The sequence below is a fragment of the Haliotis asinina genome, chromosome 5 (genome assembly GCF_037392515.1).
Source record: "Haliotis asinina isolate JCU_RB_2024 chromosome 5, JCU_Hal_asi_v2, whole genome shotgun sequence".
Lineage (NCBI taxonomy): Eukaryota > Metazoa > Mollusca > Gastropoda > Lepetellida > Haliotidae > Haliotis > Haliotis asinina.
The window spans coordinates 76,377,077-76,400,524 of record NC_090284.1 but is presented as its reverse complement, the minus strand read 5'-3'; the positions used below and the strand labels follow the sequence as shown (position 1 = coordinate 76,400,524).

General features: G+C 41.9%; 2 protein-coding genes across 4 annotated transcripts in view; both read left to right on the top strand.

The window, feature by feature from the left end:
- Window positions 1-5,731, top strand: part of LOC137284298 (transmembrane channel-like protein 7) — a 30,607-nt gene extending 24,876 nt beyond the window's left edge. For all 3 annotated transcript variants that reach the window (XM_067816053.1, XM_067816054.1, XM_067816056.1), the window contains 3 exons: window positions 442-597; window positions 1,472-1,550; window positions 3,711-5,731. In XM_067816053.1, coding sequence (XP_067672154.1) covers window positions 442-597; window positions 1,472-1,550; window positions 3,711-3,944 — 469 coding nt within the window. In that variant the 3' untranslated portion in view covers window positions 3,945-5,731. The remainder of the gene's footprint in view (window positions 1-441; window positions 598-1,471; window positions 1,551-3,710) is intronic.
- A 660-nt stretch (window positions 5,732-6,391) lies between these two features.
- LOC137284294 (transmembrane channel-like protein 7) lies at window positions 6,392-22,962 on the top strand. Its single transcript, XM_067816050.1, has 17 exons — window positions 6,392-6,733; window positions 6,991-7,170; window positions 8,164-8,230; window positions 8,565-8,646; window positions 9,587-9,831; window positions 11,272-11,432; window positions 12,029-12,176; window positions 12,537-12,704; window positions 13,105-13,271; window positions 13,845-13,965; window positions 14,607-14,704; window positions 14,899-15,009; window positions 15,488-15,563; window positions 16,606-16,736; window positions 17,255-17,410; window positions 17,667-17,745; window positions 22,307-22,962. Exons 1-17 carry the CDS (start codon window positions 6,603-6,605, stop codon window positions 22,472-22,474), a joined length of 2,289 nt encoding a protein of 762 aa, XP_067672151.1. The 5' UTR covers window positions 6,392-6,602; the 3' UTR covers window positions 22,475-22,962.
- The last annotated feature ends 486 nt before the right edge of the window (window positions 22,963-23,448 follow it).

Below are 23,448 nucleotides of genomic sequence, written 5' to 3'. Positions count from 1 at the left end.
TGGTGATCTACCCTCAGTTTTCATGCTAGTTTTACAGCTATATCTGTGATCTAGTTATTTTTGCTGTCCTTCTCTGAGAGTCGTTTTTTATAATAACATACTGACACACTGATATACTGATATATTCATATACTGACACACTGATACACCGATATACCGACACGCTGATATACTGATACACCTAACACACTGACACACTGATATGCTAACAGGACTGATATACTAACACGCTGATGCGCTCGCGCGCCCGCACACACACACATTTATGAGTGCACGGACAACTAGGACGATGTATAGCCCATTTCACAACTACAAACCATTATTATCGCCAACAGCATAAGTGAAGTGTAACATGTTTACTACTCTACAGAAACATGATATGCTACCGTTTGCAGACACACATATAGGAAGCACGTAAAACTGACATACCTTCCTCTCCAGATTGCCCCCCTCCAAGGGGTGTGGCCCGTTTCGCATCTACAGCATGATGTACACTGTCATCCAGGCTGCAGCCGCTAGTTGGCCCGACGTCGCCCAGACCATCTACAACATTGCAACGTCTGCAGCCGTCACGGCGTCAATCATAATACTGTTATGGTAAGACAATTTGTTACAATTTAGTTTTTCATTCTTGGTTTAGGTCAAAATATGTAATACCTTTAATAAAGAGATAAACATCACTTGAATATTTCATTTGAAACCTCCGGCTGACGCCGTCGGTTCCAAATGTATTCCCTTGCTTCAAATACTCAATAGCACCCGGAAATTGGCCAACACATGATGTTTATTGACCTTGTCAACAAAAAGGTAAACCAGAGGGTTTTTCTGTCTGCACTCGTTTACATCGAGTACGGGTACAGCAGTGAAGTGTCATCAGCTGGCCATCTCAGCTGGTTCCTGTGGTAGCATCTGGAGCCGCTCATTTGTGACGTCATTCTGACTTTACTTCAAAATATGATTCAAATGACGTCACCACTGTGGATGACGCAACAAAACAATTGTTTGCGATGTTTCTACCTATCCATACGCAGCGAATAGTCTTGCATTTTCCGGGAATCAAATCCGAGAATCAAATTTTGGAGAGCGGGAGGCTGTTAGATCGTCCTTTGAAACGATCACACGTGAAAGAGCCATGTCATTATTTCGATGTTAAAATGACTACTCATTTGATATTACCTTGATAACGTACAACTTGACACGTACATTCACGTGAATTCACGTGAATTCACGTGCATTTGAGGGCAGAAGCAGTCGATAGCCGATACCTCAGCTCAACGCTCTCTTTTCAATAGTTTAACGACTGTACATGTATGGGATACATAGGTGCAGCTTGTCACAGGGGTCAATAGTTAGATGAAACGCGCGTCACCTGTTTCCACTCTGCATTTCAGTGATTATTAGCTCCATTATTTAAACAAAGCAGACTACTGAAAGATGCAGGTGTGTATACAATGCTAATGTTCTCCTCCAGTCTGCTGGTGTATTACTGTTCCGCAATGAAGAGAGCTCACATAGAGAAGACACAGGCGATGAGGCTTCAACTGAAAGCTGTGAGTACACCCGTAACATGAATCATCAAACATTTACACTTACACCTGGGTGCAGTGATGAGACAGCTCAATACCACTCCCGACATGTAATTTCTATATCACGTTGCTGAACGTTTGCAATATTTGTTGGTCAGAAAGCCCAAAATAGAAATATTTACTTAAAAATCAAGTGAACAAATCATGATGAACCCAGACCAAGTTTCTGTTCATAGCTTGCTCACATTCGGAATTCAACTGTCCATGTGAAGAACTAAAACCCCAGACAACTGGAGAGATCATAATATGTACGTCCACTTATTACATAACTCGTGCTGAAGTTATACCTGCTCATGCATTCCAAGTGAAACTCATTTGTTCACAGTATAATTACAGAAAGTTACAACATTGTTCATTCAATCTGTGATTTATGTGGAAAGAAAGCTGTCACCCAGAAAGCAGCAATGTAGATCATTTATGCACTACCACTGTGCGAAATAGCAACTGGCACTGTGACCTGGTGGGACTAGTAAATCTCCACAGTCACCCACATGCTACTTTATATACACGTTTAAATCATGCAAGGTTATGACCTGATAAAAATATTCATCGAGTTATGCCGACATTATCTTATTCTCATTTATTTCTGAAATCTTTTTCTTAGTTTCTGCATTCAAATTTCGAGCTACTAAATCATCGTTTACTAACTTCCAGCCATAGCTAGTCTGACTGAATCATCGTTTACTAACTTCCAGCCATAGCTAGTCTGACTGAATCATCGTTTACTAACTTCCAGCCATAGCTAGTCTGACTGAATCATCGTTTACTAACTTCCAGCCATAGCTAGTGTGACTGGATAGCAAAGCTTGGAAACTATTTCCCACACTGTCTGATCATACCATCTGTATTGCTGAAAGTACCATACCAGTCTGTCTGTACAAACTGTAGACGTATGGAAACCGAAAGATAAAGATGAAAATTACTGATTACTGGTTGAAGTCAAATATGTGTGCGATGTACGTGGATCATTGTGATGTTGGTGTACAAGTACTGACTTGTGTACATTGTACCATGCCACGTGGACCAGCTGTTATGAGGATCATGTTATAGTACCTGTTGACACATCCACACAACAGGTGGCTTGTAAATATAAACATCAATATGCATAAGTACTTGTCAGTGTAAATGCCACAGCTTTCACCGCCTGATTTCCCTTTACAACACTCGGCCAGCTATAACACTTGTATGTGTAAGGAGAAATCAATTCCTGGCACAAGAGGCTTCCTACACGCATGCGCACACCCGTGCGGCATGATCATCATAAGAATAATTCACTGTTCAGTAATCAGCTAGACATGGTATGTTTCATCCATTATGAAGGAGAATGAGTAAGTATAGATTTACGTCGGCTTTAGCAATATTACGACCAGGGACACCTAAAACGGGCTTCAGACATTGAACGCGTACTGGGAATTGAACCCGTATCTTCGTGAAAAGCGAACGCTTTAACAACTAGGCTACCCCAACTCCTTACATTTTAGAAATGAAGAAAATTTACGTTCACTTTGCTTTGTGTGAGTCCATTGATGATATATATTCCTGGGGTTAAACTGTGCAAACTCACACAACGTGAAAGTCGTTTTTCCACATTACAAGCCAGTACTTGGTAGAATATTCATTCACGTTCTGCACAAGAAAGTAGTTGAACTCCGACAGCCGAAACTTGGTCCGAGATTTATCCTGTAAAGGGGCCAGGGGCTCATTGTACAACATATATACAGAATACAAAGTTTTAAAAGCACCGTACAACATCATGGAAACTATGGAAACTATAATTTTACTTTTCAGAGTACAGAGGCCTACAAATGTGCGTTTTGTGTTTACATATCAAAAACATAGGTATTTTGTAGAGAGAATGTATGATATAATTTTATTCATGTAAACAATCGTTCTGGTCTCACTAAATGGATATATGTGATAGAACTGAGGGAGAATATCTTTTCTTAATGGCTCATACAAAGGGCATTCGAGGAACAATTGATATTCATTTTCAATATCAGGTATGATACAAAGCCGGTAAAGGCGACACCCCCTATTAAGAGCTAACTGGACTAATTAGCTAGCTAATTATATATATTAGAAGTCAGCGAGTGCTATAATCCACGCCATCCACCCATTGCACAGGAAGGACAGGACAAGCGGTTCTTGCTGTCACGGCTGCAGGAGTTGACGGGGGAGACGACGCCGTTCCTGAAGGGGCGCAGGACTCCTCGTGGAGCCAGTCGGAGGCCTGATTCCGACAGCAAGAGAAAGCCTCACACCAGGGACAGCCAGCGTTCGGACACACGACTCAAAATACCACCTAAAACAAGCAATGGCCAGTCTCCTCACCCTAATCAGCCAACAGACGATTGGTGAACTACAGTGGCCATCCTAAGTCAACTGTCTCCATATATCCTCACACATTGTGATAACGTGTTACTTTCATCTTCACTGTGCCAATACATGACTGCTGTGGCCATATCACTGCTTACACAGTCAGGCTGCTGCCTGATACAACCTAGCGATGATAATAAATCTACAGAGCATGCATTGCCTCCTCACACGCACTCTGAGAGTTTGATATGATCTCTTGCCATACCTACATCGAATATATTGTTGTTTCTGTTTATGACAGGTGAGTGTTTCTAATCACAAACCACAAACATACATATAACACTGTACGTTTATTTTGTTAATTAGCTCTGTAACATTGTACGACGTGAAACAACGTTATATTTGAAGCAACAGACAAAAAAACCAGACACATCATCGCATACGGACACAAAAGATATGAAGCGTCATGAAACAATAGACATATCATGTTACACGGAAACAACAGACATGAAACGTCAGGAAACAATAGACATATCATGTTACACGGAAACATCAGACACGAAACTCAGGAAGCAATAGACATATGTTACACGGAAACAACAGGCATGAAACGTCAGGAAACAATAGACATATCATGTTACACGGAAACATCAGACACGAAACTCAGGAAGCAATAGACATATCATGTTACACGGAATAACAAAACACATATAACAAAACACATTAAACTTGAAACAATAGACATAAAACATCAGACATTGAAATACACATTGCATCTGTCAATGTATATGAAGGAACGGGGATATATTTCCCTGTTTCAAATAGTTCTGTGATCGTCTTTTGTTTAGCACGTACACGGTTGTTGGTATCTGTTCATGTTGGAGCGATCTGTCTGTTACCTGTCCGTTTCATATATTGTCCCGATACCCTGTTATATCATTAGCACCTTACCCACCTGTTGCCTCATCAGCCTGTTACTTGGACAATCTCGTACTCTGTCCTTCTGTTACTTGATATATCCGTCGCTGTATTATCTGATCCCTCTGTTACATGATGATTCTTTTACCTGATCACTGTTACAAGGTCACTCGTTTGCCTGGCGATAAAATAGTAACCTACCTTACCCAGTATTAAGCAACTTGTTTTGTGATAGGCTTATACCTATGTCTTCTTCAGTGGTCTGTACTGTGATAGGCTTATACCCGTGTGTTCTGCAATGGTATCCGTCCTGTGTATCTATTGGTACACTTCCAGATGTCTGATAAGTATTAATTTCACTACACAGAATGTTCCATGATTCGTAGACTTCTGTTGTGAACATGTTTGTAAATTTCTTGATTTAACAAGATATGCGACTATTGTGTTATTGATCACGTGTAAGACATGTATACAAAGAACGTTTATATAGAGGATAACCAATGACCACTGTATTCTGTATGCGGGGTCGTGGTCGGAGGATGAGGAGCCAGCTCTGAGCCAGGACAACATTGATGCACAGGGTATCTTCATCCGCCTTCATCTTCCGTCTCTGCAACTGCCCTTTACCAGCCGTCTCGTGACAAGACCCATTCATCTGAGTTACTAAGCTTCTCTGGGAGGTAGCTGAGAGATGCTGTTTCAGATTTCACAGGGGAAATGTCGATGATGTCTTTACTCACTTATAGTAATGACAGTTCCAATGAAGAGCCTTTCAGTGGCATATGATGTCCTACTATCACACACAGCAGTTGTGATCTGTTTTAGAGTTACTCCACGGGGCTTATCTTTGTTCCCCCAATGTGGGCGCTGTTACATGTTCTGTCTGTTAGAGAATAAATCTACAAAGTCTGTTTTTGTTGTTAACATTTATTCTACCTATACGAATCGATGAGAACAATGCGTTCTGCAACCCACGAATGTCGTATATAGTAACAGATAGGATCGGGTGTTAAGACTTGGGTGGTCTCATAGGTCATCTTATGACAATGATTTAGAATGATGCTCAAGGCGTCTTTCACAAGATTCGTTTCTACAGACCGATTTTTGAGAGCGATGTTAAGCAACATACAACAATAACAACAACAATCTTCTCAATCCGATAAAACACACGTAAGCCAGTAACACCATTTGTATCTAAACCATGTGACAGGTGAAGTATATAGTCAGTCACACCTAGTGACAGGTGAAGTATATAGTCAGTCACACCTAGTGACAGGTGAGGTATATAGTCAGTCACACCTAGTGACAGGTGAAGTATATAGTCAGTCACACCTAGTGACAGGTGAAGTATATAGTCAGTCACACCTAGTGACAGGTGAAGTATATAGTCAGTCACACCTAGTGACAGGTGAAATATATAGTCAGTCACACCTAGTGACAGGTGAAGTATATAGTCAGTCACACCTAGTGGTAGGTCATATCTGTTGACAGTGTTACACCGTTGTCATTCAAATGATTTCACAACACCGAATAAAACCAATAACTTTAAACTCAATAAAATCTTGAGGGTCATACTTCTATTGCACCTCTACCCGTATATTGGTTACCGTGTGAGGTAAGGTCTTCCTGCTCTGCTTGTTTACTCGCGTAGTCACCTAGTAACGCGCCTTTGTATACATTTTCATTTATTTTATGCATTCAACATTACAATACTGACTATTCTCTGTTTGTCAAAATAAACTTGAATTCATTGTGCAAACCTTCTTGGAAGTGTGTTCTCGGATGTCAGTACAGGAAAATTGTGTGAGGAAAGGTGGTCGTACTGGTGTACGCCAGGTAGGTCGCACCCACGCACACTCGGGTGGGACACTCCATACAGGTGGCAGTCACAAACATCAAATCTACATCTGCAGGTAGGAAACACTTCTTCATTCTAAACTAAAATTATATTTAAGGCAGTCACATTTTAAAAATTACATTTTAAACACTGAAAGTCACAATTACTTGTGAAATTCGATACTTAAGACAAGGAAACAGGGGCGAGTGATTGTTTGCTTTTTACATGTTCTTCAGGGTATCGACACGTAAGGGGAAGGCTTCATAGGATAGTTATGATAGATTTTGCCAGTGACCTATACACTAAAACACTGATTTTTGTGTTTGCCTGAAGAATAAAGGGCTCGATGGGAAAGGGGAAGATTTCCCCCGAGTCAGCTACGACGTCCGATGTAGAGAGACAGAAACTCGCCGAGTCCTGTGGGATACATCTCGATGCCATTCACAACGACCAACAGCTCATTGAGACAATCAAATCCCTCCCTATTCCCGTCAGACTGAAGATCAAGCTCAAGTTAGTCTTTCTTGATCATGCAAAACATCCATGCTTGCTTATTAATGTGCATTTCCTAGATTCTTTACATTCAGTTAACCTGTAATAGTATTCAGGGAGACACCGACGAACGACAAAGGAAAGTTTTAGAATAAACAATTTCATCAAATTATCCAGATTTACAATTAAGTACAAATTAGGGGAAAGATATCTGTTGTTAGAGCTTGACCTCTGTTGTTAGAGCTTGGCGTCTGTTGTTGAAACTTGGCCTCTGCTGTTCGAGCTGTGTTGTTAGAGCCTCTGTTGTTTAACGTGAATATTGTCACCCAGGTCTTTATTACCGTCTTCACTGCTATATTACTATATTCCCTGCCACTTCAATGCGCGCTGCAGTTACTGTCAGGTATTCTTCAGTGGTAAAAGTACTTTTAAAGAAATTAAATCAAATCAAATTTATTTATACCATAAAATCGTTTGTCAAAATGACAAAATCAAGATTTCCTCGCCTAATATAGTGTAAAGCCAACATACATTATGATGCTTACTGTCTGCCCAATGTCTGAACTGGTCGATTTGGCCAAATATTATAAAACCGACATCAAATCAGATATGCAGAAAATCAGTTGCCTCGCAAAAGGAAATTTAAATTTTGAAAACCAAACTCAAGCTACAACAAAGCTGTTGTGAAAAGGTGAAGGTATAGATGTTTGAGTTTGGGATGTTTACTCATTTACTGAAGGATGCTTTAAAACAGGCTTATTCGTTTAGCGGAGGATGTTTTATGTTAGGTATATTTGTTCAACATGGATACTTTAAGTCAGGTTTACTTGTTTTAAGATGAATGCTTCAAGTCAGGCTTAATCGTCCTAAGATGAATGCGTTAAGTCTGGCTTAATCGTCCTGAGATGAATGCTTTAAGTCAGATTTACTTGTTCTAAGATGAATGTTTTAAGTCAGGGATACTTGTTAAATATTCGTAACGGGTATTTCAAATGTTTCTTTCCTTTTGTTTAGAGATGAGCTGTGCTCGGGGACGGTGGGGCTGTCGACATGCGAGTCCTGGAGGTACAGCTTAGCCAGGGTAGGTAACTGCAGACAGTCATTAAGAAGTTGATGAATGTATTCAACGATTATACTGATGGCAACTTCTTTTTTTGCTGTGTGACACGGCGTTTGGGGACTACGTCTTACCCCTTCTTCAGGTTATTAAAGACAGATGTACAAACCATACTCTATATACAAAATGTACATGTCTGTACAATCATGTATGTACAACTAGGCCAGACAGGCATGCCGATACAAGGTACTACAGTTTAATTCAGAAGATGTAAAACGAAAACTGTCTGATCAGCATTTAACCTGATTTAAACGACGCTTGAATTACGCCGTATCATATTTTTTTTCAACCCAAACAGTCAAGACAAAAGTTCAGCAAGAAAGCGGTGGAAGTCATCAGCGCCATTGAGTTTTGGGGCAGCTCATTTCGTCGCATAGAAGGTAGTCCTTCATATTACATATCTGTGTCTGTTGCTGGGAACCACAGGTACCAACAATGTAGGGTTAAGACATTTAGGGAAGATGCAGCCACCCCACAGGTACCAACAATGTAGGGTTAAGACATTTAGGGAAGATGCAGCCACCCCACAGGTACCAACAATGTAAGGTTAAGACATTTAGGGAAGATGCAGCCACCCCGCAGGTACCAACAATGTAGGGTCAAGACATTTAGGGAAGATGCAGTCACCCCAAAGATACCAACAATGTAGGGTTAAGACATTTAGAGAAGATGCAGCCACCTCACAGGTACCAACAATGTAGGGTTAAGACCATTTAGGGAAGATGCAGCCACCCCAAAGGTACCAACAATGTAGGGTTAAGACATTTATGGAAGATGCAGCCATCCCACAGGTACCAACAATGTAGGGTTAAGACCATTTAGGGAAGATGCAGTCACCCCTAAGGTACCAACAATGTAGGGTTAAGACATTTAAGGAAGCTGCAGCCACTCCACAGGTACCAACAATGCAGTGTTTAGACATTTAGGGACGCTGCAGCCACCCCACAGGTATCAATGCCTGCAAACATTCAACTTTCCCTTCATGAAAGTCACATCTCTTGGAGAACAGTCGAGTCTGCTCTTTCATCAACATTTCAAATGGCACAATACGACTGTTTCTCTTAGGTTGTTATCAAAGTTTACAGCATTACCAAAAGTGATGCGGTCGCATGTTTCTATGTTTTCCACATTGTATAACTATGCACTTGTTCCCAAATAAGAACACACTGGTCTTGATTAATTTTGTGGTAAACTCTTTATAGATCTTTGTTGCTGATATAAAATAGAACTATACTTTCAAGTCTACTAAATTTGCTGTTTGAATTATTAATCAGTTATTTATTAGTAATGAATACTATCCTATTACTTTCTGGAACAAAGGTCACCATGGTACGGGCGTGTTATCCTATTTCGTATTCCTGAGGTGGATGTTTGGACTGAACATTCTTCTGTTCCTTCTGATGTTCGGTTTCATCATTGTCCCCACCATCCTGCAGCCCTCCATCGACTACACTGCCAGCAGCACCGACCCCGGAGTGGCACAGGCCTACACATGCACTCAGTCCTACAAGGAGGCACCCACAACTGACGTTGTGCAGTTTATGCTGCATGTCGTCCAGGGAACGGTCAGTCAGTTACATATAGTATGTGCAATGTATACTGAGTACTAATTGTGAAGCACCTCCTAAATTAAAAGTTAGGCACCACTCTAATCATGCATTGTGTATATTCCTGATGATTCTGTAATTCGAAAAAGAAAAGAAAGGAAAGACTCCTAAAAGATCAATTATCGCTCCATTCTATTATTCTTTCCTATAACGCTTTCATAGTTTTTGTGATGTGTTTTTCCAAATGTGGGTAACGTTTAAAGCATTGGGTGGCACTGAACAATTTGTACTGAGTATATATTTTTCATAGACGTGTGTGAGATTGTCCAGTGTAATGATTTGTTCGCCTCCGTCACACCATGCTCGTCGCGAGTCTTTCAAGGTCTCGTCCTTGTTCAGGCTGCATTCAGAACACAAAGGGTTGTGAATAAACCTTTCAATACAAGAAATCATCGGTCTACACAGAGACTGGTAATGTTTTCGGAATGCACAGATAGGTCATTTATCTCATTTGTATGAGACTTTGAGAATAGTTTGCTTTGTGAGTGAAAGCATTTACGCAACGCTGTACACATGTAGAGTAAACCAGGCTACATATTGCAGATACACACATGAGCTTTCATCAAGCACCAACCACATGTTGTACAGTAGATCAATAAATGCGAATGAATAAGCTTTGCGGACCAATTTCTATACAATAAAGTACGTAACTGTACTAAACAGAATTCAGCTCTGGACACCCGAAAGTCCAGAAACTCTCCGCACATTGGTCCTTTCTGACATGGGATTTGACAAAATTAAACATGCAATTGTCATGACAATATGCTAAGGATGAAAGAATGAAAAGTTTTTTTCGAAAACTCAACATTTAGACTCGTTCGCAAATGCAATCACCACAGGTGGTTACACACACACATGTTCAGTTGTGTTGTATCATATATCACATACAATATGTCATATATAGGTTACGAATGTACCTGAGGTGAGACATCTATGATCACATCATCATTGTTGAAATAGTCGAGGTATAAGTCGTATTGGTACTCACGATATTAGCGTTATAAAGCGTTCCAGAATATATATAGCGTGAGTGAACATTTAACATGTGTTATGTTTTCCTTAGTAAATTACGGATTCTAGTACTTTTGTTGGGTTGAGTCCCATCCGGGACCTACACCCTCTATGTTAGCTACGTAAACCGTTCAGCCATGGCGACTCCCAGCGTGCAGAGAGTATACATTAACACTCACGCAAAGGGTAGTCAGTTTGGGGAACACCATACCGTAGTCGGCAAACCTTACTGAAGTTAGTTTCTGTTCTTCAACCCATTTGTGTAGTTCTTGGATTGTGAAACCAGGTATATCAAACTGGTTTATCGCATCTTTAAGACGAACCGTTATACTATCAGTTGGCCTTATTGAGAAGGTGTGTATTTGTGGTGTATGTTGTGTGTTCCAGGGCTACATGGAGAAGACACACCTCTTCTATGGCTACTACTCGGGGTCCCAGTTCCTGCGAGGAACGAACTCTAAATCGAACTTTCCTTACAACATACCCCTGGCTTACTTCATGACGTCTGCCGTCTGTCTGTTGACCAGTCTTTGCCTCATGGCCAGATAGTACGTTATGGGTTTATTCATGAATATCCACTCAACACTATTCCACCAACATACTCGAGACTGGACCATAGAAACCATTATGGGCAAACTTCAACATTGTCATCCCCCATGCATTAGGTAACTCATAAATACAACCAGTGGTAGGTTTTAACTATCCGATGTTTCTAAAGGATTATATAAGACAAGGGTATGAGAAGATATTCACGCAGAGTTAACATCTTCCACATCTGTTAGGAACTCAAATAATGTCCATTTGCCCTGACGGCAGCGACGTAACACGATTCCAACAGCGTACGTGTTATTTATCATATCTGACTCTCGGCGTTATCGATCTTAAATACGGACTGGTGGGCAGATGCCAATACGTGGGAGCCGCAGTGAAAGTTTCAAACAGTGACTGGTGTCCACTATAATATCATCATGAAGACGGTGTTATCCTGGACTAACACACATACACATGCAGATGCACAAACACATACACAAACACTCAGGCGCGGACACACACTCAGTTACATCACCCTTTGGTCTGTAATAACTTGCCAGTTCCTAGCACTGCTAAAGCAGTAAGTAGATCTGTGTAACTTGCCATTTCCTAGCACTGCCAAGGGTTTGTGGGACTTCGTGGTGGAAGGTCATCACTCAGGATACGACTTCTGCAGCAACGTGTTCTGCAGCTGGGACTACTCCCTCAGCGACGAGTACACAGCGGCTGCGAAGCACAAAAGCATCAGCTATGATTTCAGAGTAAGTTCATTAATTCTCGTCAGTTAAACCACGTAAGGTAAGGCTCTCAGATGACGCATATGTGGTGGCTATACAAACTTCGACTTTGGATACAACTTTAAACGTACAGGAGCAGTTACCACACGTTCGCGATAGTTTCTATCTTTTTTTATCTGTGGGTGCGACGTCCTAATCAGACATTCCAAGACAAGGTTTCTGCCCCGTCCTTGCAAGCGATGAAAAGCACCTCCGTATCCAGATCGTCTAGATATTGTCCAGTCTTCGATAATAATGGGAATGATACATACTTATATCTGAATCAAGCATGCACGACACGGTGTAAAATGTCAAAGGTGACGTGCTGTCTGTATTGACCTCCAGTGTGACCTAGGCGAGGACCGGTACAAGAAGGAACAAGCGAGGATACGGGAGAGCTGCTGTACACGCTGCCGCCTGTACACCCTCCGCTTCCTGGTCAACGTCTTTGTCGTCGCTTGTCTCGCAGCTGCAGGGGCCTGCATATTTTTCGCAACTAAATTCTCAACCGAAGTAAGTTTCTTAGTTGGACGGTATTTTAACATTTTTCATGGGCATTTAGGAGTGTAGAAGGTCTATATTTTTCCTTTTTGTTTTGCCTTCTTAGCACCGTAAATCAGAATTTGATACACGTTACCGACAATATGGAATACATCTACCATACAAGGTTCTGTATCCATCCATACATTATACATATTTATAATCAGTATTATTGTTACTAGTCGTACTGATATTATAGTTTCAAGCTTTTTCAAACATTCTCACAGACATGTATGCTTGACGCTAACAGGCCCTGACCACGGTCACGGGTCTTGTCAAATGTATTCTGTCTGATCACATTGACTGCGGATGACTAATTGAAGTACATGTTGCACTGACAACCACTGACGCTATTCTCCCATCTCGTTCCCAGTTCGTATCCAGCAACCCGTCAGCCAATAGCTACCTTCTGCTGCTGGTGCAGTTCCTGCCGTCCCTCACCCTCACCGTCCTTAACGTCATCATCCCCCTCATCTTCGACAAGGTGGTGTTACTGGAACAGTACTCGCAGGCTGTGGTCGTGCAAATGACACTCATCAGGTACTGATACAACACGTCTTCCTTAGATAACACCACAACACCCTGACACATACGTGCAGATCTCTCTCATCAGGTACTTACACAACACGTCTTCCTTAGAAAACACCACAACACCCTGACACATACGTGCAGATCTCTCTCATCAGGTACTGACACAACACGTCTTCCTTAGAAAACACCACAACACCCTGACACATACGTGCAGATCTCTCTCATCAGGTACTGACACAACACTTCTTCACTCGATAACACTACAAAACCTTCACGAATATATACACAGATCAGTCAACAATTTTCGGGGCGGAACATATAGTAATAGCACCTCCATTCGTAATGCGCAAAAACTCTCCCCTGGGAATCACGATGGCGAGTGTGGATTGATTCCCAGCTCCCTGCGGAATGTACAAGCCAACTGACCCATAAGCTGCTAGATGGTCACTCAACATCTCATTTTCAGAGAATGTTTTGACAGACAGGAACTAACACGTGGGTTTATCATTGTGATTCTTCTGTATACCATGGGCCAGATATACACATAAATTAATTCACACTGTAACACTCTTGTGTTTGAAGGACGGTGTTTTTGCGACTGTCTTCCCTGGCTATGCTGATAGTGTCCATGTACACAGAGATCCAGTGCGAGAATAAGGATGCCTCCTGCGGGACCAATTTACCACCCTGTACAGTCATTCCGGTACAGTATTTGCTTTAGCATTTCTTCAGATAGTTGTGTTGGTCAACACCTAGTGCAACTGCGTATATTCACATCACACTGTACATTCATCGGACTGAGAGATCACCGTATCTAGTTAGGTTCCAGTTTAGGACCAGTGGGGATATCTAAATAGTCAAATAGTTCTTTACGCCGATGGTCAGGGTTTGATTCACCCAATCCCTTGTGATGTTTCTGGAAGTAATGAATCGTTTGGGATATTTCTGGAATATTGCCCAGAGCACATCACACGCCCACAAACCACTCCGTTTACCGAGTACAGTCGTATGAAGTTGGGTGTTACCTGGGATTCAGTTCCGATCCAGTGTATATGACAAGGACGTGTCGTAACTATATCACTATGATTATAAGTGTCTTGTGGTCGTCCAGGTGATGTCACATCTAACTGTCTGTGTTAACGAACTGTCCAAGTGTAACATTGATCTGAGTGTGTTGTACAACCGAAACTACATTTAATGTAGATTTACTCAGGTTGTTGTGCATGGAATGTTGACTGTTCAGTAACATTTGACTGTTCTGTGTGTAAAGAGTGATTGTTACGTGTGTAATATATGTGACAGTTGTGCATGCAGGGAGTGACTGTGTGACTGTTCTGCCGACAGTGTTGGGAGACGTATGCTGGTCAACAGATGTACAGGCTGGTCATCATGAACTTCATAGTAACCGTCGTCAAGGTGTTCCTGGTTGAGCTCCCAAGACAGTGAGTGGTGTCGATCTATTATATCTATTTATCCCCGCAAATCAGACACTGCAACAATGAATTTGACATAACTGATTACAAGGCAAATTCAGAGACCAATTCTTAATGTCCTCGGATTGATGTCAATACCAATTCATTACTAACGAACGGTTACCTTTATGTACCCCAGTTTCTCACACAAACATTCTGTCCAGGTTCATCGTCAACAAATGTGGGGACAAGAAGCTGCTTCAGATCATCGGGCCACCGGTGTTCCACATCCCCCAAAACGTCCTGGACCTCGTGTACACGCAAGCGATCTGCTGGTAGGATAGACTGTCAGCTTGGTGTGATCGTCTGCTGGTAGGATAGACTGTCAGCTTGGTGTGATCGTCTGCTGGTAGGATAGACTGTCAGCTTGGTGTGATCGTCTGCTGGTAGGACAGACTGTCAGCTTGGTGTGATCGTCTGCTGGTAGGATAGACTGTCAGCTTGGTGTGATCGTCTGCTGGTAGGACAGACTGTCAGCTTGGTGTGATCGTCTGCTGGTAGGCAGCTGTTCTATCGGGAGGTGTTAGCCTGTCCGGTGTTACTGTCAGTGATGTTGCTTGCTGCGACGCTGTAGTCTTAATGTCAAGTATTGTAATGAAAGTCCCACTGGCAACTTTGTCCATTTAATAAACATGGCATAATAAGCAGGGCTATATCTGTCGTACTGGAAAGGTTGTGTTACCGTCACAATAGTGTACAGATATCAGAATGTGACTGTGTGAAAGTCTTGACGAAGTACTTCCTCTGTTCCAGGATCGGTTTCTTCTTCGCTCCTCTGATACCGGCTCTCATAACGGTTCACTTGTTCGTGGTGTTCTATGTAAAGCGGGTAGGTGACACGAGTCGGCGGTATCCATTCTGGCTATACACTGGTTCTGTTTACCTTTTCATGTAAGCGTTCAAGGAACTCCCTAAATGTACAGTCCGGTCCAACCTCTCATGTTTCCAACGCGCAAATTGAAGTACTATGTAAAACATCAATAATACATATATTAATGTCATCTTTCAATGTATTAAGATCACATCGGCCAGACTGCATTTCCTCAGCGTGAGTGAGTGAGTGGGTGAGTGAGAGAGTGAGGTTTCTTGTGTTTTTCCCCAGTATCAGTTATGTGTACAGGACGAGGATTACCACATTTAACTATGCCTTTATAAACAATGTGAACAAAGTCTGAATGATTGACCACCTTGAATCCGCTTTATGTGACGGCGTGACGGTATCCTACAACAAAACAAGGTTCACAGTGAGGGAGAAAAGTGCTCGATCCATGCATTCACAAACGTCACTTTCAGTAAAGTTATTCCGCAGTGTAGCGTGTATTCACAAAGTTTCCACCAGGAAGTTCTACTGCCGCTGTATAGTAATCACTGCAGAATGTTGTGTGGAGGTCCAGATACACTGGGACATCAGTACATACCAGGTCGTCGGTGACTCACACAGTATGAATAGTAGCGAGGTAGTGAGTTAAGTTTTACGGAGCTTTTATTACTGTTTAGCAGTGCCACGGAACCAGTGTAACCATGTTGGGATTCTAACCGGAACACATTCCTGTTGAGGGAACTTTAATTACTACACTAAAGTCTACCCTAGGCGTGTAAGATAAACTTCTTACAAAACGATGACGCTATAATTACGGCTGTATTCTTCCCCTTGTGTAATGTGTGCTGAATCACATTCCTGTGTGATATAACCTTGCTGTTCCGGTAATGGCTATACAGGTGAAATGATATTTAATCAGAGCAGAACTCCAATAAATGATATAATTAAACATGCCCTTAAAGTATTTACTTTGTGTATGTTTTATGAATTCATATAATGTATGCGCATCATGCACTGACGGTAGCATGTATGATTGCCTGTGATGTTGCAGCTGTCTGCCCTGAAGGCGTGCGAGCCGTCCCAGCGGCCGTACCGAGCGTCTCGCTCCAACTCCTTCTTCATGGTTGTGCTCTTCATCGCCTTCTTCATCTGCTGCATCCCCGTCATCTACACCATGTCTGTGTACGTACTCGCCGACATCATTTACAGCCCAACTACACTATGGATGGGTTTACATTCCCAGAATTCCGGGCTTCAGTTGACCCTATTGCACAATGCCTGTGGCATCATCGACTAAATCTAAATTTTGTTACAGAGTGAGATTTTGGTGATTGTGAATGATTGTTCCCTAACGCCATTGTACAAGTGAAGATCTGGTCGTCAGCAATCCATGCTTGTCGTTAGAGCAGACGAACGGGACACTGTGCTTAGACTCGCTGACGTTGTCATTTCTCGTCATTATATCCCAGCTGCGTACATCTCAGGATGCTAATCACTAGATACCGGTGTGTTAAATGACGTTAGGTGTGTTAAATGACGTTAGGTATGTTAAATGACGTTAGACGAGTTAAATGACTGCACAGCGGTAATGGGGACAAATGCCAAAAAGCTAGGTCAAACCAAGCTCACATTTTGCCATATAATTTACTGTAAATGCAAATAGGGGGTACAGATAATGATATACTGCACCGTTCTCACAGGCTGAGTCCCTCAAAAGGATGTGGCCCGTTTAGGATTTACAACTCGATGTTCACCGTAATCGACGAAACAGTGAAAAGCTTCCCCAGTGTTGTGGAGTCTATCTACAACGTCCTAACGTCAGCTGCCATTACGACGTCGGCTTTAGTGCTACTGGGGTAGGTGATCACGCTGACTATACTCACATCACGAGGTAGTCCATGGTTCTTATGCCAAATACCCGTATAGCTAATGAGGTCACATGTTCATTATGTATTAATGCATAAGACAACATATCAGATGGAAAAACGTAACTGATGAATGCGGAGATAACCCGCTTTGACTGAAACAAACCAAAAGGCCCAAACGACAATGCACAATAAAACGGGCTAACTCTAAACAATTTCAAACTCATTTGTGTTGGCGATGTTTCAGGTTGTCCTTGTATTACTGCTCAGTGATGAAGAGGGCACACGTCAAGATGAAGAAGCTTTTGCAGCAGCAGCTTACACACGTGCGTAACTTCAGGCTCGTGGATATAAACGTCATACCGAAATCTCGGGATATAAACGTCATACTGTAATCTTGGAGATATAAACGGTATTCTGCAATATTTGGGTTAGAAACGTCATGTTGCAATCTCGGGGTTATGAACGTCATATTTCAATTTGGGGGATATAAACGCCTTACTGCAATCTCGGGGATATAAACACCATACTGCAATCGCAGGGATATACACGCCATGGTGGAATCTCGGGGATATAAACACCATACTGCAATCGCAGGGATATACACGCCATGGTGGAATCTCGGGGATATAAACGCCATACTGTAATCTCGGGGATATAAACGTCATGCAGCAATCTTGGGTATATAAACGCCATACTAAAATCTTAGGGATATGAACACCATACTGCAATCTCGGGGATATAATCGTCTTACTGCAATGGAGGGAATATAAACGTCATGTTGCAATCTCGGGGATATGAACGTCATATTTCAATTTGGGGGATATAAACGCCTTACTGCAATCTCGGGGATATATACGTGATAATGCAATTTTGGGGGATATAAACGCCTTACTGCAATCGCAGGGATATACACGCCATGGTGGAACCTCGGGGATATAAACATCATACTGTAATCTCGGGGATATAAACGCCATACTGTAATCTCGGGAATATAAACATCATACTGTAATCTCGGGGATATAAACGCCATACTGTAATCTCGGGGATATAAACGTCATGCAGCAATCTTGGGTATATAAACACCATACTGCAATCTCGGGGATATGAACACCATACTGCAATCTCGGGGATATAATCGTCTTACTGCAATGTAGGCAATATAAACGTGATGTTGCAATCTCGGGGTTATGAACGTCATATTTCAATTTGGGGGATATAAACGCCTTACTGCAATCTCGGGGATATATACGTGATATTGCAATTTTGGGGGATATAAACGCCTTACTGCAATCTCGGGGATATAAACACCCTACTGCAATCGCAGGGATATACACGCCATGGTGGAATCTCGGGGATATAAACATCATACTGTAATTTCGGGGATATACACGCCATACTGTAATCTCGGGGATATAAACATCATACTGTAATCTCGGGGATATAAACGCCATACTGTAACCTCGGGGATATAAACGTCATACTGTAATCTTGGAGATATAAACGGTATTCTGCAATATTTGGGTTAGAAACGTCATGTTGCAATCTCGGGGTTATGAACGTCATATTTCAATTTTGGGGATATAAACGCCTTACTGCAGTCTCGGGGATATATACGTGATATTGCAATTTTGGGGATATGAACGCCTTACTGCAATCTCGGGGATATAAACACCATACTGCAATCGCAGGGATATACACGCCATGGTGGAATCTCGGGGATATAAACACCATACTGCAATCGCAGGGATATACACGCCATGGTGGAATCTCGGGGATATAAACATCATACAGTAATCTCGGGGATATACACGCCATACTGTAATCTCGGGGATATAAACGCCATACTGTAATCTCGGGGATATAAACGTCATGCAGCAATCTTGGGTATATAAACGCCATACTAAAAAAATCTTAGGGATATGAACACCATACTGCAATCTCGGGGATATAATCGTCTTACTGCAATGTAGGGAATATAAACGTCATGTTGCAATCTCGGGGTTATGAACGTCATATTTCAATTTGGGGGATATAAACGCCTTACTGCAATCTCGGGGATATATACGTGATATTGCAATTTTGGGGGATATAAACGCCTTACTGCAATCTCGGGGATATAAACACCATACTGCAATCGCAGGGATATACACGCCATGGTGGAATCTCGGGGATATAAACATCATACTGTAATCTCGGGGATATAAACGCCATACTGTAATCTCGGGGATATAAACATCATACTGTAATCTCGGGGATATAAACGCCATACTGTAATCTCGGGGATATAAACGCCATACTGCAATCTCGGGGATATAAACGCCACACTGCAATCTCGGGGATATAAACGCCATACTGTAATCTCGGGGATATAAACGTCATGCAGCAATCTTGGGTATATAAACGCCATACTAAAATCTTAGGGATATGAACACCATACTGCAATCTCGGGGATATAATCGTCTTACTGCAATGTAGGCAATATAAACGTGATGTTGCAATCTCGGGGTTATGAACGTCATATTTCAATTTGGGGGATATAAACGCCTTACTGCAATCTCGGGGATATATACGTGATATTGCAATTTTGGGGGATATAAACGCCTTACTGCAATCTCGCTGATATAAACACCATACTGCAATCGCAGGGATATACACGCCATGGTGGAATCTCGGGGATATAAACACCATACTGCAATCGCAGGGATATACACGCCATGGTGGAATCTCGGGGATATAAACATCATACTGTAACCTCGGGGATATAAACGCCATACTGTAATCTCGGGGATATAAACGTCATGCAGCAATCTTGGGTATATAAACGCCATACTGCAATCTTAGGGATATGAACACCATACTGCAATCTCGGGGATATAATCGTCTTACTGCAATGTAGAGAATATAAACGTCATACTGCAATCTCGGGGATATAAACGTCATACTGCAATCTCGGGGATGCAAACATCATAATGCAACCTCGGGTATATAAACGTCATACTCAGTCTTGGGGATATATATGCCACACTGCAATCTCGGAGATATAAAACCCACACCTCAATGTCTTGTACAAAACTAAACAACAATATTGCAAACTGGGGAAGAAAAATGCCATGATACTATGAACCTCAACATAATCTTTTTAACATCCATGAATAAACACCATACTGTAACCACGTGAACATAAAAACCATAGTGTAATCTCAGCTATCTAAACACCACACTGCAATATTGGGGGTATGTACATCGTGTTTCTCGGTTTACATAAAACCGTCATTGTAATCTTGTGGACATCACTGCACATGGACAAGAGTATCGCACATGATTTTAAGCCCCATAAAGGCATTTACATCCCTATGATAATTATGTTCGTTTGTGTGATTATCGTGATCCTTCGTTATTAGATATGCACGTTCATCGATCAAATGTGACCGTTGCGTGATATGCGTGTGTCCGTCATGAAGCAAATATAAAGTTTCAGTAGACTTGGAAAATAAGTTGATTTCCTTGTCGATAAGCACATACGTAGTCTCCCAAATAAAAACTTCTCAAGCATGACAAAGCAATTAGTATGTGGAATGTTGACATTGGTAGTTATTGCTAGAGATATCGGTTGCAATCCATCGATTATCGGTCCATTGGCCACAAATCTTCAGTAAAACAAGAGACTTAATCCGTTCATGTCACAGTTATCCCCAGCGCAGAAAACAGCATGACTAGCTCGGGCGTCACGGGAGATGAGGGGACCACTTGTCGGATGAAAGTCGATACCGAGTACGTCTTTGACGTCGCTGAAACGCTGCACATGTTCAACTGAAAATGTTGTAGCAGGAACCGTTTGGTAGGGGGTTTCATTGACATGTAGCGTACATCTCACATGACTGTAAATTCCCGTTGTGGAGATCATACAAATTCTTATGGACAACGGTACATCATTGACGATTTCTTACGCCATGAGGTAGCAACTCTACACTGGCCCGCCTGGAGTACAGATCTCAGTCCTATAGAATATGTCTGTGACATTACGAGTTTTAAAATACGTCAGAGAGATCCTGCAGTGTATAATCTTGATATAACAGAATACTCAAGAATGCATCAACGTCATAGTCAACGTCTGATATTGTTAATTGGGTAGGCCTGGGATGTCATCTCAGTTGGCGGAGGTTACACCATATATTCGCATTGAGCTAGGTCTTCGATACTTATGTGATTACTTCAGAATTGTGTGCCAGAACATTGACAATTACCACACGTGTTAATGACAAACGACCACAGTAATCGGGACCGTAAAATATGTGACGTTTTGCAATGCTTGCTTCTCTGTGAATGAACTACAGTTTTTAGTTCACTTTGTGTTTAGAAATGCCATTTAACCTTGCACTGGTGGTTTGTTTAACAAGATAGTAAGGTAAATTAAGGTCTTTCGCTATGGTTAATGGTAACATATTGATAGTATGAAAAATACGAGGTGCTGCGATGCTTATATTCATGTGTATACATCATATTGTAATCTCAGGGATATAAACATAATACTCTGATATCGGTGATATATACACCACAACCAGACGGAGGGACATGAAGGTCGTATTGTACTTTCGAGGACATGAACATTGAAATGTACGCTCAGAAACATAAACACCCTATCAAGGATATATTTTTCTAGTAACAAAAAGGAGAGACGGGGACTGTTATGTAAAAGCGATGTAAGTTTCCGTTGTGTGTGGTTTTGTTGGAAACTTAACGAAATAATCCATAAAATAAATACACTGGTGTCATCCTGCGTGATATTGCTGGAACATTGACAAAAAAGGAAGTAAAGACATTCTCGCTCACTATGATATAACTCGACATAGTTAGCATATAGTCATTTTGTATTACCTGTTGCAGAATGGAAAGAACAAAGAGGTTCAACGTGCAAGATCACGCTGGGGGCCACGTGCATACAAGGTCGGTATGTCGGCTGAACCTGTCCCGGAGAAGACGACCCCAGACATCAGAACAGACACCATCGACGCACGTTCAAACAGCAATGGCAAAACGCCCTTCCACTCTTAAAACACAATTCTAACAGCAACGACCCAGTACCTCTCTCGATATGAAAGACACACCAGTAATGACACTGTACATGACACCAGTCGAACACGGCTACCATTCTACCAGTATCTTACCGACATATGGCGTGATATTGTGATGATGTCATTTTCGGGTGAAGAGCGCGACTGGTGTTGTGGTGAGGTGGTTACTGAGAAGATCATTTGTCTGAGTGAACATGGCAGCAGTTCCAGCATAACCATCGCAATATATATTGGGTGAGTTGTGAATTAACTGTAAGTTGTAAGCTATGATATATTACAGGCAGCTAGATCTACTTAAAACTCTTGCAAAAGTTGAATGTTATCTTGTTATTGTCCTTGCCCTGGTCGATGTCAGACTCTTCTGAGGGAAGAGTGATCTTTCCCTGCAGGGAAGGTAGCTATTTTATGTATATATCTATACATATGTACTTTAATGAGCTGTATCTGAATAAACATATCCTCAGTGACTGTGACTGTTTTGTCGAGACTTTTATACCAACAGGTGTGTGAGTTGAATGTCGAGTGCAACGGACGAATGGCCAACCACATCAAAAACCTCCTCCCATGACCAGGAACAGTAAATCATTATTTCTCTGTGTACATGCCTACATGATCCTTGTCACCTCCTACTTTCTCTGTGCATGTGCCTACATGGTCCTTGTCACCTCCTACTTTCTCTGTGCATGTGCCTGCATGGTCCTTGTCACCTCCTACTTTCTCTGTGCATGTGCCTACATGGTCCTTGTCACATCAAACTTTGTGTGTGTGACTGCCCGGTCCTTGTCACCTCAAACTTTCTCTGTGTGTGTGCTTGCATGGTCCTTGTCACCTCCTACTTTCTCTGTGTATGTGCCTACATGGTCCTTGTCACCTCCTACTTTCTCTGTGTACTTGTGTAGAACCGTGACTGGAGAGTACGCGTGGTCGTTCAGCACGTTTAAAGAGCCATGGACG